This window comes from Zingiber officinale, chromosome 5A (assembly GCF_018446385.1).
Source record: "Zingiber officinale cultivar Zhangliang chromosome 5A, Zo_v1.1, whole genome shotgun sequence".
Classification (NCBI taxonomy): Eukaryota; Viridiplantae; Streptophyta; class Magnoliopsida; order Zingiberales; family Zingiberaceae; genus Zingiber; species Zingiber officinale.
The window spans coordinates 134,819,521-134,838,342 of NC_055994.1; the positions used below are offsets into that span (position 1 = coordinate 134,819,521).

The 18,822-nt window shown below is 34.9% G+C and overlaps 1 protein-coding gene and 1 long non-coding RNA gene across 3 annotated transcripts; one reads left to right on the forward strand and one right to left on the reverse strand.

Annotated features, from left to right (window-relative positions):
• Window positions 1–11,387: 11,387 nt before the first annotated feature.
• On the forward strand, window positions 11,388–11,993 carry LOC121983274. The gene is made up of 2 exons (XR_006112445.1): window positions 11,388–11,654; window positions 11,791–11,993. It is a non-coding gene; the product is annotated as an uncharacterized LOC121983274 (long non-coding RNA).
• Window positions 11,994–12,687: 694 nt separating this feature from the next.
• On the reverse strand, window positions 12,688–18,357 carry LOC121981937. Of its 2 annotated transcripts, none has more exons than XM_042534735.1 (5): window positions 17,829–18,352; window positions 17,705–17,742; window positions 16,652–16,922; window positions 13,479–13,750; window positions 12,688–13,318 (listed from the first exon to the last, which is right to left on the reverse strand). In XM_042534735.1, exons 1-5 carry the CDS (start codon window positions 18,150–18,152, stop codon window positions 12,889–12,891), a joined length of 1,335 nt encoding a protein of 444 aa, XP_042390669.1. In that variant the 5' UTR covers window positions 18,153–18,352; the 3' UTR covers window positions 12,688–12,888. The 2 variants fall into 2 exon arrangements, with proteins under 2 accessions (XP_042390669.1, XP_042390670.1); XM_042534736.1 differs by having other exon boundaries at window positions 13,102–13,368; window positions 17,829–18,357.
• Window positions 18,358–18,822: the final 465 nt, after the last annotated feature.

Here is an 18,822-nt window from a genome sequence, read left to right on the forward strand (position 1 = left end):
CGGTTGTCATAATCAAAAAGGGAGAGATTGTTGGTGCAGGAAGCATCCGACGATCAAACCCGAGTTTTGATAATGTCAAAGGGTTCAAAGTTAAGATTAATTGTTGTCTAACGTACTTGAATAAGTGTTTCAGGAAAATCCTAACTGCGGTTAGGCAGGTGAAAATCCTAAGGGGTGGTAACCTTAGGTCCTAGGGGTGGTAACCATAGGTTAAGGGAAACCCTAAGGGGCGACAACCTTAGGTCCTAGGGGGTGGTAACCCTAGGTGGAGGAAAATCCTAAGGGGCGGCAACCTTAGGTCCTAGGGGGTAGTAACCCTAGGTGGAGGAAAATCCTAAAGGGGTAACCTTAGGTCCTAGGGGGTGGTAACCCTAGGTGGAGAAAAATCCTAGGGGCGGTAACCCTAGGTCCTAGGGGGTGGTAACCTAAGGTAGAAAGTCCAATCGGTCTGGAGGACCGGACTGGCAACAAGTAATCTCTCCTGAGGGGAGTAGGTGAGGGCGCGTTCCCCGTAGAGGGAACAGTAGGTGTCGGGTCGACCTAGGGTTTCCGGTCGGAGATCCGAAGTCAGACCCGGACAGTCCGACGACTGTCAAATATTGCTTTTACTATATTTTATGTGTGCTAACTTTGTCTTGCAGGGTATGTGTGTGTTTTGTGAACTAACATGTTTTGTAGGGACAAATGAGCAAGGCCAGCCTCGGATGAACAGTGTCTGAGGCGCCTTGGGTGCAAAGGATCTGAAGTCTGCGCGGCAGAGTTGGAGGCGCCTTGGACTGAGCTAGAGGTGCCTTGGACCGCAGCTTGGAGGCGCCTTCAAGTGGATCAGAGGAGAAGATTTCAGCGCTGATCCACGCGGCTAACTCGGCTGCTTTGAGGCGCCTTGGAAGGGCTTTGAGGCGCCTCCAGCACTGTTTAAAAGGGGTATTCGAGTGGCAGGTTGAAACAACGAATTTAAAAGCAATCTTCTCCTGTGTGCTACAAACAAGACGACCCAGAAGTGCTGCTACAAGTGCCCGACGACCCAGAGGTTCAAATCTTCAATTTTAGTTGTCGGTACAACGTTTAATACTGTTAAACTGTAATACTTTTGTAATTGAATTTATGCGATATAGTTGTTGCCCACAGAAAGCGATCAACGATCGCGGACCTTGGAGTAGGAGTCACCAGGGACGGATCTAGGATTTATAGATGGACTAGGCTATGAATATGAAATAATTATAAATTAAGTATCAAAATAAAATAAATGAAAATAAATTAATTATTTTTCTTTAATGTCAAATTACAATTATAAAATACCTATCTATTTTTCTAAAACAATAAGATAGATTGCATGGGTAATATGCATTTTATACACGGTAATAAGTATAAAATCTTTTTCTTAATATACAATATATATAAATACGTCGTCTCAAATGTATTGCGACCTATTTATTTTAATACATATGATTACTTCGATCCATTAAATCTTTCTTATTATTTTTTTATATTCTCTTATGAGATAAAATGATATTATTTTATCTATATTTTACGTTTATTAAAAATTATTTTTGACAAATTTAATTTAGATTGGTTGTCTAAATGTAATTAAAAATAAATGGGTTTATAATATATGATTGATTCAAAATATTAATTTATTTATGTATTAATAAAATATTAATTTAAAAAACATCATTTTTTAGCCATGATAGTATTTTAAATTAAAAAATAAATAAATAATAATTACATAGGATACCTATATTCAAACGAAAATAAAAATAGAAATATTAAAAATGTGATAAGATATCTTTCTAATTCACGAATTGAATAATTAATATAAGATATTTTATGTGGTTCACAAAATCTCATGCACTATTTGAAGCAGAGGTAATGAATGAAGATTTTTCCTATGGCAATTTGAAGCAAGTGATTTAGGGATTAGGATTGTCGATTTGTTATATGTGGGGCTACCGAATTGGAAGGGAATCGACCATCACAGCTGTTGCTTGATTTGGGAAGATTGTTGTCTCCGTCGCCTCGAGGGGAAGGAGATTTAGGAGAGATCGACTCTTACAGCTAAGTCTTCCTCCATCGGTTCATGAGGAGCAGCAAGTTTGTTCTTCCATTTGCATCCTTCCTTTGCTAGCCATGAGTTCTGAGAATCCATATTTGGTAGTGAGATCGTTGTTTCTCTTTGGGTTATTTCTAATATTGGTCAACCTCCTCAGTCCTTCCCAGGCTTGAGACTGTTGAAAGAAGATAATCTTCTTGCTCTGATAAACTTCAATTCTAAACAGATATTGTTCAGAAACTTGGTGTTCTTTCCTTCCTCGTTGTGGTAGCTTGATAGTTTTTCTTTTTGAGGGGTGGGCTACAGCCCAAGAGAGCCCCAACGTAGATCCGTCTCTGGGAGTCACCCTAGGCTTCGAACCAAGTAAATAGCTTGTGTTCATGTGTTGTTTTTCTTTCTATTTCCGCTGCATTTACTCGAACGATTTCTGAATCTGAATCGTGTGAAAGCCATGAGCGCTATTCACCCCTCCCCCCTCTAGCGCATCTCGATCCAATAGTATGCGTGCTAGATACTAAACATATGCTAAGGAATTTCATCTAACTCCTTGGATCATCACTTATCGGTTGGTTTAGTAGAAAATAACATTCTATTGCTTTATCTACTATTGAAGAAGAGTATAGCAATGGGTGAATGTATAGCACAATTATTATGAATAATGTATAATTTAAAAGACTTTAACTTGAAATTTAAATATGTAAAAAAAATATTGATAATATTAGTTCAATTAACTTAACCAAAAATTCAGTATATCGTTCACGAACAAAACACATTGAAATCAAATACCATTTTATAAGAGACCATATTACTAGAGGAGAAATTGAACTCGATTATATTGAGTCCAAATCAAATCTGACATATATCTTTACTAAACCACTCCTAGAATCCAAATTTAACAATATAAGGTGTCAATTAGGGATGTGCATGATAGACTAGGACTTATCCATTTGATTTATTATCTATTTGTTTTATTTTTCAAAAAATAAATTTCAAATTCTAGGCTACTTTTTTAATTATATTTTCTAAAAATCCCACTTTTCCTAGTGCTTAAAAAATTTGTTATGGACTTAGCCTAGGTATTCCCCTTAGTAAGCATGTACCTATAATTTTTAGGAAATTTGCATCTCACAAGCACATTGGGATTAATTTGCTTGTGTATTCAAGAACCTAGAATGGTGTGAGATGTATAGGGTATTGCATGAACTTCAAATGCTTATTTTAGTGCATCAATATAAGTCTGGGCAAAAAATATCAAAATATATTGATCAAGTTAAGTAGTCATTCTTAGTAAATAACTAACTGGATGAATGTACTTAACTTGACTAACCTAGTGAACACTACTATCTTCTGGTAGTTATTTAGTAACTAAAGGTTAGACATTTAATGATGAATTTTTAGATGATTATTTTTAAAGTAATATCAGGTTAAGGGGGATGATCTATTTTAAAAGCCTTAAAAATATTTTTAAAATCACTTTGAAAAACTACTTTAAAAAAATTACTTTGAAATTTAGTTTGAATATTCTTGAAAATTGATACTTTAAATATTTTTATAACATGTTACTTTGCAACATTTTATGTTTGAAAATTCTGAAAATATTTACAAAATACTTTGAAAGTTTTTTGAAAGATGTTTTAGAAAATTGTTTTGAAAATTACTTTAAAAATAACTTTTAAAAATTACTTTGAAAAATCTTCTGAAAATTATTTTAAAAAATTCCTTGCAAAATTTATACTTAAAATATGCCTTGAAATATACTTGCAAAATTTTCATACTAGAAAAATATTTTTGAAACATTACTTTGAAATTTTTGAAAGATGTTTCAAAAATAACTTCAACAATTATTTGCTTTGAATTTTTTTAGGAACACACTTTTGAAAATAAACACAATTTTTTAAATATGACTTAAAAAGTGTTTTTGAAAAATACCTTAAAATTGTTTGATAAAAAGTCTTTGAAGGTGTTTTTTTTAAGCAATACATTGAAATGCTTTGAATACTATAAAAATATTTTGGCATATTATGTTAAGTATTAAAATCTCTAAAACTCTCCCTAAAATAGACTTGAAAATTTTATTATTTTTATAAACGTACTTGATTTATTTACTTGTCTTATCACTAGTTTGCATGTCTATTTTTAATGAATGTCAAAAGGGAGGGTGAATATTTAAAATAAGAAAAATCATAATCCAAAAATAATTATCATGCATGCTAGTATTGTTTTTGTTATTGTTTTTTGTTATGGTAAATTTTTTTAACTTTATTCTAGGTTGTCATTGCATCAAAAGAGGGAGATTGTTGTAGGATCATTGTGATAGAGCGGGGTGAATATCACTCGTGGCTTTTCACATTCGTTTAAAACTCAGAAAATGCAATCGAGTAAAGAATATGCAGCATACAGAAAGATTAAAAGAAAAGAGACAAACGCTAAGACTGTCAAATTTTTACTTAGTTCAAAGCCTGTAATGACTCCTACTTCAAGGCTCGCACGTGAGAGTGCTTCATTAGGCAATCGCTGATTAATCGAATAGTTACAAAAGTAATTACAATTTAAGTACAAGTAACTTTGAAAACTAAATGATACTGATGACTTAGAGAAGCTGATCTTAGGCGTAGTTGTTGTCGTAGCAGCGTTCGGGCGTCGTAGAGTCATCTATCGAGTAGCGCGTAGGAGAGAAGCTTGTTCAGATTGATGTAATGAAGTTGTTGGTTGAACCGTCTTTTTGTAACCTATCCGAGCGTCTGGATCTCCTCCCGAGCGCTTGGAGTGTGCTGACATGATGAGTTCTCATCAAAACTTAATATGAGAATTTTATCCATGTCCGAGTGCTTAGATCCCCTCTAGGTGCCTGGATCGCTAAAGTGGGTCAGCCAGTCATCGTGCTTCAACTCAGAATGAAAATGAATTTTGCCTGTCCAGGCGCCTGGAGCAACTTCGAGCATCTGGACCATCCAGGTGCTTAGCTAGGCACCCACCCGGGGTGCTCACTCATCGCCGCTTACTCGGGCACCTAGATAAACTCCGAGCGCCCTGACGTCCAAGCGCCTAGAGCTCTATTTTCTAGCCACCAACTTCCTGCATCACAAGGTTAGCACAAACACAAATAATATGTAAACTAAAATGATTTTGACATTCTTTGGATAGTCCGGTCCTGACTTTGAGTTTCGTTGAAACTCTAGGTCGGACCGACGCCTACTATTCCCTCTATAGAGAACGCATCCTCACCTACTCCTCTCAGGAGATATTACCTTTTGTCAGACAAGTCCTCCAAACCGTCTGGACTTTTTCTTAGCATCTGAGACCTCTAGACTTTCTACTAGACGTTTGAACCTCGACCCGTCCAATCTTCCACCTGGTATCTGTGACCTTCAGGACTTTCATCTAGTATCCTTAACCCTAGGATTTTGCTCGACATTCTCGGCTTACCAAGTCTTTTTCCAATCCCATGAACCATAACTTTATTATCTAACCGTAACTAGGACTTTCCACGTACTTAGTATCCACTAGAACTTCTTTGCCTAGCCTTAACTAGGACTTTCACCTTGTCTAAGATCACTTAGGATTTTCCTACATAATTTGTTAAACTTGTTAGAATAAAAGCATAACTTAACTTTGAATCTTTGTCAATATCAAAACTCAAGTTAGATTAGCTAGTGTTTAAAACACCAACAATTGTTGGTGCAGTTAGCACCAATAGTCAAACTTAGATTTTGATGAATGATAAATTGATTAAAGTTAGGTGTTATATTTATCTAACCTCTTTACTAAGTGTGCAAAACTTGACGGGTCTAGAGGACCTGACATCAGGCTAAAATCCAATTAGGTTTGAGAACTTGATAAATGAAACGAAGTCCAGAAATGTCAAGGTGTGACCCGATATCTAACAGGAAGTCCAACTAGATCTGCGGGACCTAATAGCTAGCCGAAGTCTAGTTGGGTCTGTGAACCTGACAACTGGCAGAAAGACCTGGTAGGTCAAGAGGTAAGTCAAGTGACTACAAATGGTAAGCGAGGTAAGACATTAGAGGAGAGTGATCCAGTAAGGGTGAGTCCCAGTTAGGACTGTAGGCGCTGGTCTAGTTTAAGTTCATTTTAGGAACTTAAACTGAGATCATGACTAGATTCTAGCCTGGGTAAAACATGATCTAATTAATAATTCTACATCTTTATTGTGTTAACTTAGTTTTGCAAGTTACTTTTGTTGGGGATTCAATCAAAGTTTCACATTAGAAATATTTGAAAATGATCATGGGTTTAAAAGGATGTAAGATATCTTCATTGGAATGAGACATTTTGGATAGAGCCCAAGAGCAAAGGCATGATGGCTTAGGATCAAAGTGGACAATATTATGTCATTGTATAAATATGTAAATATTCTTTGAGTACAACAAATTGTATCAAAGCTATGGTCCAAACTAGATGTCATGTGAGGTAGCCTTAAACAAAATTGAGGATAGGCTCGGAGCAAGTCAGGGTGACTGAATGCTTGCAGGGAGGTCCGAAGTAGGCCAGGGTGATCAGGTGTTCGTGGAGAGGTCCAAAGCAGGTCAAGGTGACCGGATGCTTGCAGGGAGGCCTGAAGCAGGTCAAGAGTGACCGGATGTGGATACTTTTAGGGAGGCTGGAGCAGGTCAGGATAACCAGATATCTGTGGGGAGGCCCAGAGCAGGTCAAGAGTGACTGGATGCTCATGGGGAGACCTGAACCATGAAAGTAATTGTGGTCCTTCGTTTAAAGGGAGAATTATTGGGGATTCAATTAAAGTCCTACATTGGAATGATTTGGAAAAGATCATAGGTTTAAAAGGATGTAAGATATCTCCATTGGAATGAGACCTTTTGGGTAGAGCCCAAAAGCAAAGTCATGAAGGCTTAGGCCCAAAGTGGACAATATCATGTCATTGTGGAGATATGTGAACATCCTTTGGTAACAACAACTTTTCATTATTAGACTAACATGAACTTGCAAAAGCTAAGTACAAAATCTAGCATTGGGTGAATAGTGATCTAAGGTGCCTCCAATGCTTTGGAGGCGCCTCGGCTGCCTCGGTTGAAGTCTCTATATTGAAAGGCATGGAGGCGCCCTGAAGCTTGGTGCGAAGGCACCTTGGAGTGCTTGGAGACACCCTCGGACGAATAGAAACCAAAGGTATCAGAGGTTATCAAGTCCGAAGCTTTGGGAATCAGATTCAAGGTTGAAGGCATCTCAGATGGGATTATAGGCGCCCTCAATGCTCCTTAAAAGGGGTGTTCAGCTAGTAGAACGAAGATAACTCATTTATGAAGCTTCAAAGATCCTTTTGCTACTCCAATCATGTACAATCTGTTGTGCTGCTATTGCACTATTTCTTCGCAACATTCGACCGCTGCCAGCAGACTAACACCAACACACAAGCTCGACCAATTTCAATTCTTCTAAGTGTTGGTAACAAAGTTTTATTGTGCATTTTCTTTATATACTCGCAAAAGAAAAGTGTAAGGTTGTTGCACTTTTTTTCTTCTTCCTTGTACTCAGATTCTCTTTTTCGGCTGTTTAAGATAAGGTTTTTAGTGGATTATATGATATGAGGGATCATGGGTCTTGGAGTAGAAGCCGTCAAAGGCTCTGAACCAAGTAACTGCTTATGTTCACATTTTTTTATTGTTTTCTTATTTCATTTAATTTTAATTACACTACGTACTTAATTTTAAAATCGAAAAAGATAGTTTTTTAAAATTATGCAATTCAATCCTCTCTCACGTGCATCGATTCTACACCAACTATAATTTATTGGGTTGTTATTCTTCATATTCTCATATATCTTCGGGGCACTCAATTTCAAAGCTTTTTATTTCCTTTTACTTCATCTCTAGAACTGAATGCATACTCTGATGTTAATTAGGTTAGTGATCCTACGGATCACAAATCTACCACTGACATCTATGTTTTTCTTGGTGATTATCTCATTTCTTGGAGTAATAAGAAATAAGATGTTATTTCTAGATCTTCCATAAAAGTTGAGTATTATGTCATGACACCAACTACTTATGAGATAGTTTGGTTGTGTTGTTTGCTTACTAATATGAATATTTCTCTTCATCAACTTACTCCATTATATTGTGATAATCAAAGTGATATTCAAATTACACGCAATTCAATTTTTCATGAGCAGAATGTTATTTGTGATTATCAAAGTGATATTCAAATTACACGCAATTCAGTTTTTCATGAACAGAATGTTATTTGTGATAATCAAAATGATATTCAAATTACACGCAATTCAGTTTTTCATGAGCAGAATGTTATTTGTGATAATCAAAGTGTTACTTGTGAAACATACTGAAATTGATTATCACATTACTCATCGTCATCTTCAGTCTAGCACCATAATGTTGTCATTCATTCCTTCTAATATTTATAGATTATTGATATGTTTATCAAGATATATTCCACTTCATATTTTTATTTCTTATATGATAAATTTTTAATGCTTCTAACTATAACATCCTTAGTTTAAAAGGAGATGTTAAATTATATTACTACTATTATTATTAGGATTTCTTATTTAATAGCTAAGCTATTAAAGAGCAATTAGTCATTTTCTTCCTTCTTGGTATTTAACGTTACGTATATAACAAAATAAGGTCTAATTTTCTTCTGTCTTGATTTCTACATTAATATTTATCAAAATTAATCATCATACCACATTTAACTTTGGTTGTCGTGGAAATTGTTTAATGGATTAATTAAATAGATAATAAATAATAATAAAGCAGTAAAATATTTCTTGCCAAATTTGTCAACTAGTTTGCTAAAATGTTGGTACACCTTCGCGAGTTGTTGATATTCCCTTCTAAAGTATGTAAAGTACGTAGGGTTGTGAATAACTGCTAAGATGACAACCTCATATTTTACTACAATTTATTCATGGGCATTTACTCTTTTGAAACTTTATATATATAAATGTTAATTCTATGAATTAATATTTAGGGAATTAATCATCATACCACTAAACTTCGAGTGTCGTGGAAATTCAGATCAAATCTCCTGTCCCTAAATTTTTCTATCTCCGTATCTCCTACCGATCGGACGGACCAGGTTATATCTTAAGGTATTATGGCATTTTTAAGATGTATACAGTATCCTCGTGATGTACAAGATATCATTGAGATATAATCTGATCTATCCGATCGACAAGGGGACACGGAGATAGAGAAATTTGAGGACAGAAGATAAAAATTACTTAATGGATTAATTAAATACGTACAGACAATAAATAATATTAAAGGAAAGTTGTAAAGAGAAAGATATTTCTTACCAAATTTATCTACGAGCTTACCAAAATGTCGATACACTTTCACAAGTTGCTGATATCTATCTTGGAAACTTATGCATAAAATAATATATAAATATAATAAAAAAATCTATCCCTCCAGATATCTAAATGAATATAGTATATAAAATTTGATCGATTTATTATCTTTATTGCATGGACGGTACAATCTCGGTAGTAACGTAACTTTGTTTCATTGAATCCTTTGTTGCGTGAACTATACAATCCCCGACAGCAACTTTGATTCATCGGATCTCAGCATGATGAGAGTGATTGCGTCTCTTCAGTATCCACACGAACATGTTCCACGTTCGTCGCATGAACTCAGATTCAAAGAAGAAGAACCTTTGTTGTGCTAGCAACAAAGAGGTGCTCGATCAAGAGAAGAAGAAGAAGAAAATCACATGTCTCTCTTGAATATTTCACTCAAAATGTTTTTTATATTCCTCCAATGAATATCAAGGGTTTAACTTTTGTTCTTCTCCCATTAATGATGAATTAATTTCTATTAATCTTTTTAATGGGTTAGATATGATTTTAATCTATTAGATTAATCATTAACCCAATAAACCAATAAATTCCTATAATTTTAGAGTGTATTATATTTTAGCCAAACTAAAATAAACTCATCTCTAAATCAATATGTTCTTTGTGTATAACTCAATAGGTTCTCGTAATGTTGCAAATGTCTCTAAAATAATATTTTAGACACATAAGTAATGAGTGACATCTAGCACTGTATCATTACTACCCAAGTGATAAGAATATCGAAGTCCGGCCTAACCTTTCTGTTTCTATTATCTTGTATAAATTGGTCCTTCCATACTGGATATCTAGATTAAGTCATGAGGTATAGATCGTGTCATCCTCTTATCAATCTTTGTATTTTTTGATCTCCAAGTAGACTCACTTAACCAAATAAGTTTAATATCTTATATTGACTTATTTGAACATGATCATGTATTTTAGTAGTCCTACTTAATTAAGGAACTCACAGATATAACTTCTGTCATATAAAAGGAATAGATCTCATTTACATTACTCAGACCCCTCCGCATAACTTATTGCATACCTAGTGATCGACTTTATAGTTCATCTTGTTACAAGTGACTTTTGTCGATACCAAAATACATAACTCCTTATGTAGGAAACCGTAGTGACTTTAAATCTAAAGACTATTTATACCAATAGTTAATATGAGGATATTTATGACACTCATATAATGATCCATGACTTGTAAAATTAAGTCATCAATTAACCTATATGTTAGTCTTAACATATTAATATTATCATTGCATATTAATGTTTGATTAAGAATAATTAGAATAAAATATATATATATATATATATATATATATATATATATATATATATATATATATATATATATATATATATATATATATATATATATATATATAGCTTCTCATTATCAATTCAATCAATTAATATATTATACATTAAAATTTACTATCTTAAATATTATTATATTTATTCATCTAACTCCGATCTTAAAATATTATTATATTTATTCTTCCAATATGAAATAATTATAATAATCATAAATTTTATCTTTTATTAATAAAAGATGATATAAAAATTTCCATATTAATTATTTCTTAACAGGCTGTAAGGGTTATAACCATCCATTCTCAATAATTCTGTATTTTTTTCTATTTTAAATTCTATTGATATTATGTCACCACTTCAGTGAAGATTCACATTTTTAATTTAAATATGACACCATTTATGAATGTGTCATTAGTAAATGAATAATTTTACATGATATCCATCCTGATTTAAGCCGCCTACCTCTTTGTTGATCCATTCCTTTGCTGGATTATTTATTAGAACGGTTCAGTATCACTGAGGATATTTTATTATTTTTATCCTGGCAAAATGGACTTTTATATTGAAAAGTTAGATATCCAAAGTTGACTTCAAAATGTATCAAAATAAATACATATCAACTAATGCATTAAAATAAATACATATCACCTACCTTAATCCGTGAGGGTACTGATTCATCACTTATGATCATCGTTCCACTCGTCGAGTTTCTGTCAATCTTACCCTCGCTACCATTTTAATGTCTCACGCAAACTCCAAGCTAGTTGTCCCTTCAACGCATCTCCTTTCAATTTCCTGTCCCTTGGCAAGCCACTCCCTCCCTAGCTATCGTCTTGCGGTCTCTATTGCCCATAGTGGAGCTCCAAGCCTTAGGTTTGTCTCCATGTGTTGTGGGTTAGTCAACGCCCTCTACTCTAGGTCATGGAGCCATCTACTTTGAGGGTAGGTTTTCTGATCCACTGTTTTTATGATTCTTTGTTTTTTTTTTTTTGGTCTCTTTCATAGTTATAGTCGGATTGCTACTTAAATTTGATCACAATTAATTATAATTTTTCTTTGGATTCATGTTCTCATCTAGATTATAGTTTGAATCGGGATAAGTGACTGGAGACCGCTCGGAAGCTGTCCTCTGCTCGACACCCAACAGTCCAACTATCCACCTACCACTAACGACTTTCGATCATCTGTCCCGACCCAAATTATAACTTAAGTAGGAATGTAAACTTTGAAAGGGATCGTATTCAATTGCGATCAGCTATGATCCGATCACAATTACAATGAGAGCCCAAAAAAAGACCATAGAAAAGTGGATCAAAGATCTGCACTCATCTGCATTTCCTTCTCAGACGGCCAGCTAATAGGAGTAGAAGTGGTTTATACAACTTCTATATTTTTCTCTTAAATTTCTGTAAGATCTTTTGATACAAGTGTTTTTCTCTTACTTTTGTTTGTTGTTATTCAGAGATTATGATATGATTGGTCCATAAGAGTCTCTGATTTTGAAAACAAACTTGTCTGATTTCGACTAAATAAAATAATGAAGTCTAATTTAACCTAATCCCGAGAAACATAGATTGTAAATATTTGTGTGAATTTTGGCTAACAGGTATGGTTCCCTTAAATCTAAGCCAATCAACCTTTTAAAATTATTATTATTTTAAAAAAAAAATAAAGACAAAAAAAAATGTTCAGATTACTGATTAGAGAAAAGGTCATCCAGCATAAAAATCTGTGAAAGGCTATTCAAAAAGCATATATAAATTAACAGCTTAATTTGTTACGACTAGCCAAAAAAAACTAAATTTGAGAATTTTTGCAAAACAGCGTACCTGTATCAACCAACCTTCACTTATTCTGCAACACTATATGCACTAAGCAGGCCTCACTTGCGAGACAACCTACTGCCTAATTAAGCATCACCAGTAATAGAACAAGAAGCTCAGCCAACATGGACGACAGAAACCGAAAAACAAGATTAAAAAGAATAATTTTCTTAATTAATAGTCCTTTAATTGAGATCGTATTTACACGTCAATACTTTGGTCTTCGAATCAGACCATTAATCTAAATCCAGGTTCCTCCAACGAGTTACCACAAATGGAAGGAGAAAATAATTTCTTCCCCTTTCTGTTCCAGGGAAATGTTGAGTATTCCTAGGAACTAATGTTCACATAATTCACATGTTGATTAATAGACTAACTTCTGTAGCAACTGAAGAAGCCAACGAGAATGCACTCTCAACAAACAGCTCCCAGAACCAAAGATCTAGTGCAAGAACAGATGAGAAGATGATCAAGGCCAGTGTCTGGTACCTATTAAGAGGCCAGCCTGAGAGCTTGGCCAATTCCTTCAGGAATGGCAAGGAATGAACATTCAGCTTCTTGTTCTTAATGGACCAAGCCGTTATCCATTGCACATGAGAAGGGACCATGTCAAACTCCTCGTGTAGCCGTCTACCCAAATCTGGCATGTGGCCGCCTCCATAGAGAACTGCTATCCTCTGGTGCCCGCAGTTGATTGATCTCCTTAGTGCCTCAATTGCCACTTTATTTCTTTCACCAATGATGACTGAATTTTCCTCTATCGCAGCAGTTATGTTAGTAAACCTTCACAAGGATGGTCCAAGAAGTGCCAGTTAGATAAAATATCTCAATTCCTTCAAACAAAGAAAAGGTGTAAATTATAGGATATGCAACAAGTACAAAGCAAGCAAGACAATCCTTATGAAACACAACCTCAGATAGTGAAGAAAGGGCCAGCACTCACTCAGATGTTAATCGCTTGGCTAAAAAAATCTTTAATGCACCTCCAATATCGAGCCTTGATAGAGCTTCTAGTTCAGTATACTCTGTGCTGTAACTTTCAGATGGTGAACAAACACTAATGATAATAAAGAGCCCAACAAGTGGCATGGGGAACACACGTGAAACCCACAACAGCTTAGATTTCCATGAACCAAGATCACCAGGAAAAGAAGGCTGAATTAAGGTTCGTGTCATTTCTTTCGCAAGTGTGAAAAAGCTTTCACCTCTCTCATCCTGTTACAGAACATAAAACGACAAGTAGGTTGTTACAATATCAAGTAGTTCAGTTGTGACTATAAGTAAAAAAAAAACAAAGATGGACCTATTACTAACTTATCATCATCATCAGTATTCATTCCACTTATTTGGGATCAGCTACAAGAATCTTATCATTCTATTAAAAGCTTTGTAAGACTATATCCCTAATAATATCCAAATCAAATTATTCATATTTTATTACATTGAGCACCATAAGCCTTATAATGAGCAGTGAGAAACAAATATTAATTAGTTGTTATTCGAGGTTCTCTTGAACTCTTATCATATTATTAAGGGTGTGTCCAAATCGAGACTAAGATAGCGCGTTTAGATAGTTTCTGACTGGAACCAGTCAATTCATTTGTCCAATGGTTCACTCAGGATACATCCAATCAACTGAGTTGAATAAGATTTTGTCTATCTGCCAATAACTTTTATCTTTAGCTGACTTATGAGCATCCAGTCGACTCAGCTCAGTATATTCAGTTGACTTATACTCATGATAGTCGACTCAGCTAGTTAATGTGACAAGCAAATTTGTCCAATAGTCACATGAATTAACTCAATTAACATTCTAGTCAACTCAAATCAAATAGGGATAAAGTCTTTGATCAAACACATGATTCTAATCGAACATCGATTAAGCCTCTTAGTTGATTGAGACAAACGTCAGTTGACTCAATCTCTAATTTTGCTTCACTTGCACCTTATAAGCCCTCGTAATTCTTCAAGATAAGCTTATGCTTAAACTACGACCAAGAACTCATGTTCCCCTATTGAAAGCACTTAATCAAGCCTATCTAACTTGAAATCGTGAACTCAAAAGATTACAAGTTGCATAATCTTTCATGGCTCACTTTCTTCTAGTTGTCACGACTTTAAGTCGTCCAAGAGTTCATCTTTGGTAGGTCCTCAATCCCTCATATGCATTAGCTCACAACCTACTCCACATGTCATCCTCACTGTCACCAACAAAATCCATTTCTTGCGACTCCTATTAAAGCTATCAAACCAACTCCAATTACCCCATCCTGCAATCCCTCGAATGTCTTTGGCCTCCAGCAGACCTAGGATGTCCCAACCATCTTGGCCATGCAAGTCAACATCACAACTCGATCTCATCGATTCACAAACTCTATGAGCTTCATATGCATGGTACCAGCTTCCAACAAACTCCATGCACAGATCAGTAACACATACAAAAACCTAACTTAAATCCTTTTCACCAAATACATCAAAATGTGTTAGTCGACCACAACAACTCAAGGGCATGATTGCACCAACAAATCTAACTTGTTGTCTTCGTTTCATCTTCTATTGGAGCTAAAGCAAATTGCTATTTTCCTAACGGACAAGTTTTCTAATCCATAGCGTGATACAAGTTATACTATAGTCAAAGGTCACTTTTAGCCTAAGAGGTACACAACGGCAATCAAAACTACATATGCTTCCCTTCATTTTAACAATACATTCTTTATCTTATCAAAGATACTTTAATCAGTACTTACAATTGAATAATAGATCTTAGATATTTAAACTATTGGATGTAGGAATTTCATGTTAGGCCATTTCAAAATTAATCTTTGGATTCTTTTTTTTATATTATTAAAAACATTTCCATTTTTTCAACTTTAGTTCTAACATTCAAGGATTAAAATATCATGTCGAGCCAGTTCGTTCCACCCGCCGACCGGCACTACCCTACACCAAGTCTCAAGGCAGCGCCCCAGTGATTGCGCTGGAGGGGTCGTGCTAGATCTGAAAGTAGGACTTTTTTAATTGAAACTGAGAACTTATGTTGATTATCTCAATAACTCCTAGCTAGGATAGGGATAATTCAAAAAAGCTTAATTAAACCCTAATAAAATTATATAATTAAGTATATATTTTATTTATTTTAATTCTAAAATATATAATAATTTTTTTTATTTATCTCCATTTTTTCTTTTTTTCCCCTTTTTTTTATTTTTAAAATATTTTATTTTTAGTTATTATATTTTATATTTAAAAAATACCGCAAAAGATTAGTGTGACTCCCACGGCCGCGGAGGGGTCGTGTGAGCGGCTCAGACGTTTTAATTAAAATTTAATTTGATTATCTTAATCAACTCCTAATTATGATAGGAATAGCTTAATTAAACCCAAATAAAATTATCTAATTAACAATATATTTTATTTATTTTAATTCTAAAAATATATAATATTTTTTTATCTCTATATATTTTTTAAAATATATATAATATTTATCTTCAATATTTTATTTTAATTAATATATTTTATATTTATATAATAACAAAACCATATCGGCACATATGGTACCGAAACTGTATTGTTCTGATTATAAACCGAAACTCCAATACGACTCGAGATTTTAAACCATGCTAACATTAACCATACATTCTAAAGTTTTTTTTTCACGATTCAAGCTTCAAAGTTAATCTAATTATTCTGTTATCAATTACCAACTCAAGTTTTTCTCCACCTATTATCTAAACATTGATAGAGTAAAATTCAGTAAATAGGCAGTTAAAGAAAACATTGCGATTCACTTCCTCAAGAAATAAACAAGAACTAAAAGGTGTCTGGCAAGCTATTATGTTCCTGGATGAGAAAATTCCAATTATTATTAGAAGGAAAAATGGCTAACAGTGATCATCTTCCCTAAAACTGAAACTTTTCTAGGATTCATTGGCATTGGAATAAAGAGGGTGAATGATGATGAAAAATTGAGGAAACAGCATAGATTGAATAACCAACCATCTACATTAGAAGCACAAGGGAACTCCACAACTAGGAGGCATTTGTAGGTTCTATTTAATAATTTAGCTGATAAGATACACCGGGCAGAGAAATGAAAATTTTAACAAAGTTAGGTACCTGAAGAAACTTGAAAGTCTCAAAGTCAAGGTCTGCGTGTTGCCATTTTTCATTTTCATAATCAAGACAATCCAATTGGAAATTAAGAGAGAGAATTCTAGCCATCTGCCTTTGAATGAATCCAATAATATTAAAGCCTTTAGATTTTGAGGACTTCAACTTTCCTTTGGATTTTGAGTTTAATCTCTTCTCTAGGCTCTCCCTGCTTGCTACCATCTCATAAAGAACACAATCATAAGACTCAAGTCCCATCTGAAGGGTCTCAAAGTATCTACATCAGGAGTTAAATAAAAGGCAAGAGATCAAAAAATTGTCAAAGAAAAAAATGCCTTTAATAAAATGTTTCTAAAAATATTTGTTAGCGTAATCACCTTATTAAAAATTAACAATAGCAATATCTTTAAATATGAAACCCAATGCAAATTTGAAAAGAAAGAAAATTGTGTAGCCCAATAAACTTACACAGGAGATAATAGTGTTATTAAGATTTATTTATGTCATGTCTGCATGTACAAAGGTTAAAAACTCACTGGGAAATTTATATTATGAATAAGCAATAAGATAAGTTCACATACCAATCTAAAGATGGAATACTTGTCATGAGTCAGTAAAGTTCATGTCTTAGTTTTGTCAAAGTTCCACAGATACACCTTTCTTATCTTTGACAAACAGAATTACTAGGTGGTCACCTCTTACGATAATTAACTTGCCCATTCCACCATATACAATGTTCTGATTTGTTTGTAAACCAGAAATACTAATTTAGAATGTGATGGCCGCACTATAGACGGGCACAGTTGCACTAGTAGCTTAAAATACGGGCAAATGATAATTAACCTATAGTGTAATCAAGAGAGCCTAAAATCGATAGCAACAACGCCAGCAATCTATGCTCAGAAAAAATTTCATAACAAAGAAACCTTAGAAGATTGGAAACAGAAGAGCATACAGAGTACAGGTTCCGATTGGACTTGTGCCAAACATCCATAATTTATTCATTCGGAAAAAAATACGTATGATAAAACAAACTTAACAATGGGAGAATCGACATACTGCTTATCTGCAATATGAATCGTCGATACCAAATCAACCTGCAAGGACCAGATTGTAATCAATCATCCGAAATCCATCATGTTAGTCCCAGACAAACAAGATAGCACGAATGAAGCAGACATGCCTGAAGAAAAGGGTGAAGCAACGACCAAGGCAACCTCTTCCGGTACCCGACGACGGCGGTCTGCAGCTCGCCGGCGGAAGAACCGCCCCGCTTGAAGCGCATGAAGTCGGAGATGGAGTTGTCGCGCAGGAACCTGTCAGCAGCGGGATCCTCGTCGATCGAGGGGGAGATCTTCGGGAACGCTCTGGCCGTGGCGAAGGACCCCGGCGGCCTTAGGGTTGCGCAGATCCTCGATAATCTCGCCGCAGGAAGAGAGCGCGAGCTGGGTTCGATTAGGGCACGTGAGGATGAGGGGGAGGCGGCGGCGTAGATCAAGGAAGCCATGCCACTCTTCTTCTGTTCTACTCGCTCGCTCGGGAGGAGGAGAAGAAGAAGACAAGGCGAGGGCGGAGTAGCTTATCAGTTATCCTTGTGGTGGGTAAGTTGCAACTCCTAAATCCACATCCGCAGAGTGCCGACGGTTCCACTCAGCTGCGAGCGATTTTTTGACTCCGCACGAATGATCTACCGCCGATCTACGTTCTGGCTAATGGACAGCCGTATAGAGGAGGCGGGCGACTCGTTGAGTTAGTTTTAAACACGGAATTAACTTCATATTTATTCAAATTTATGGGTACTGATATTTTCTAATCTGCAGCCTTTGTATCAAAATTTGGCGTGAAATTGTTTTTGTGATTTGAGGTCTGCTAGGTTTTGGGTCATTTTCAGACCCTAATTCGGGACTATGGAAGTCAATTGGATTTAGACAAAATACATATATCTACTTATAAAGATGTTAAAAAAAATTTTCAAATACAATCAAACGGTAATTTATTGACCAATATAAAAGTATTTCATAGGGGTGGTGTAATGATAAATCATTCAGATAAAAAATTAAAAGAATCAAAATTTAAATCTCATTGATTTCTGAGTATATATGAGTTTTACTACAAATTTAATCCAGATAAATTTGATGGAATGCTGCCATGCCACCGTTGATCAAGATCAACATGTT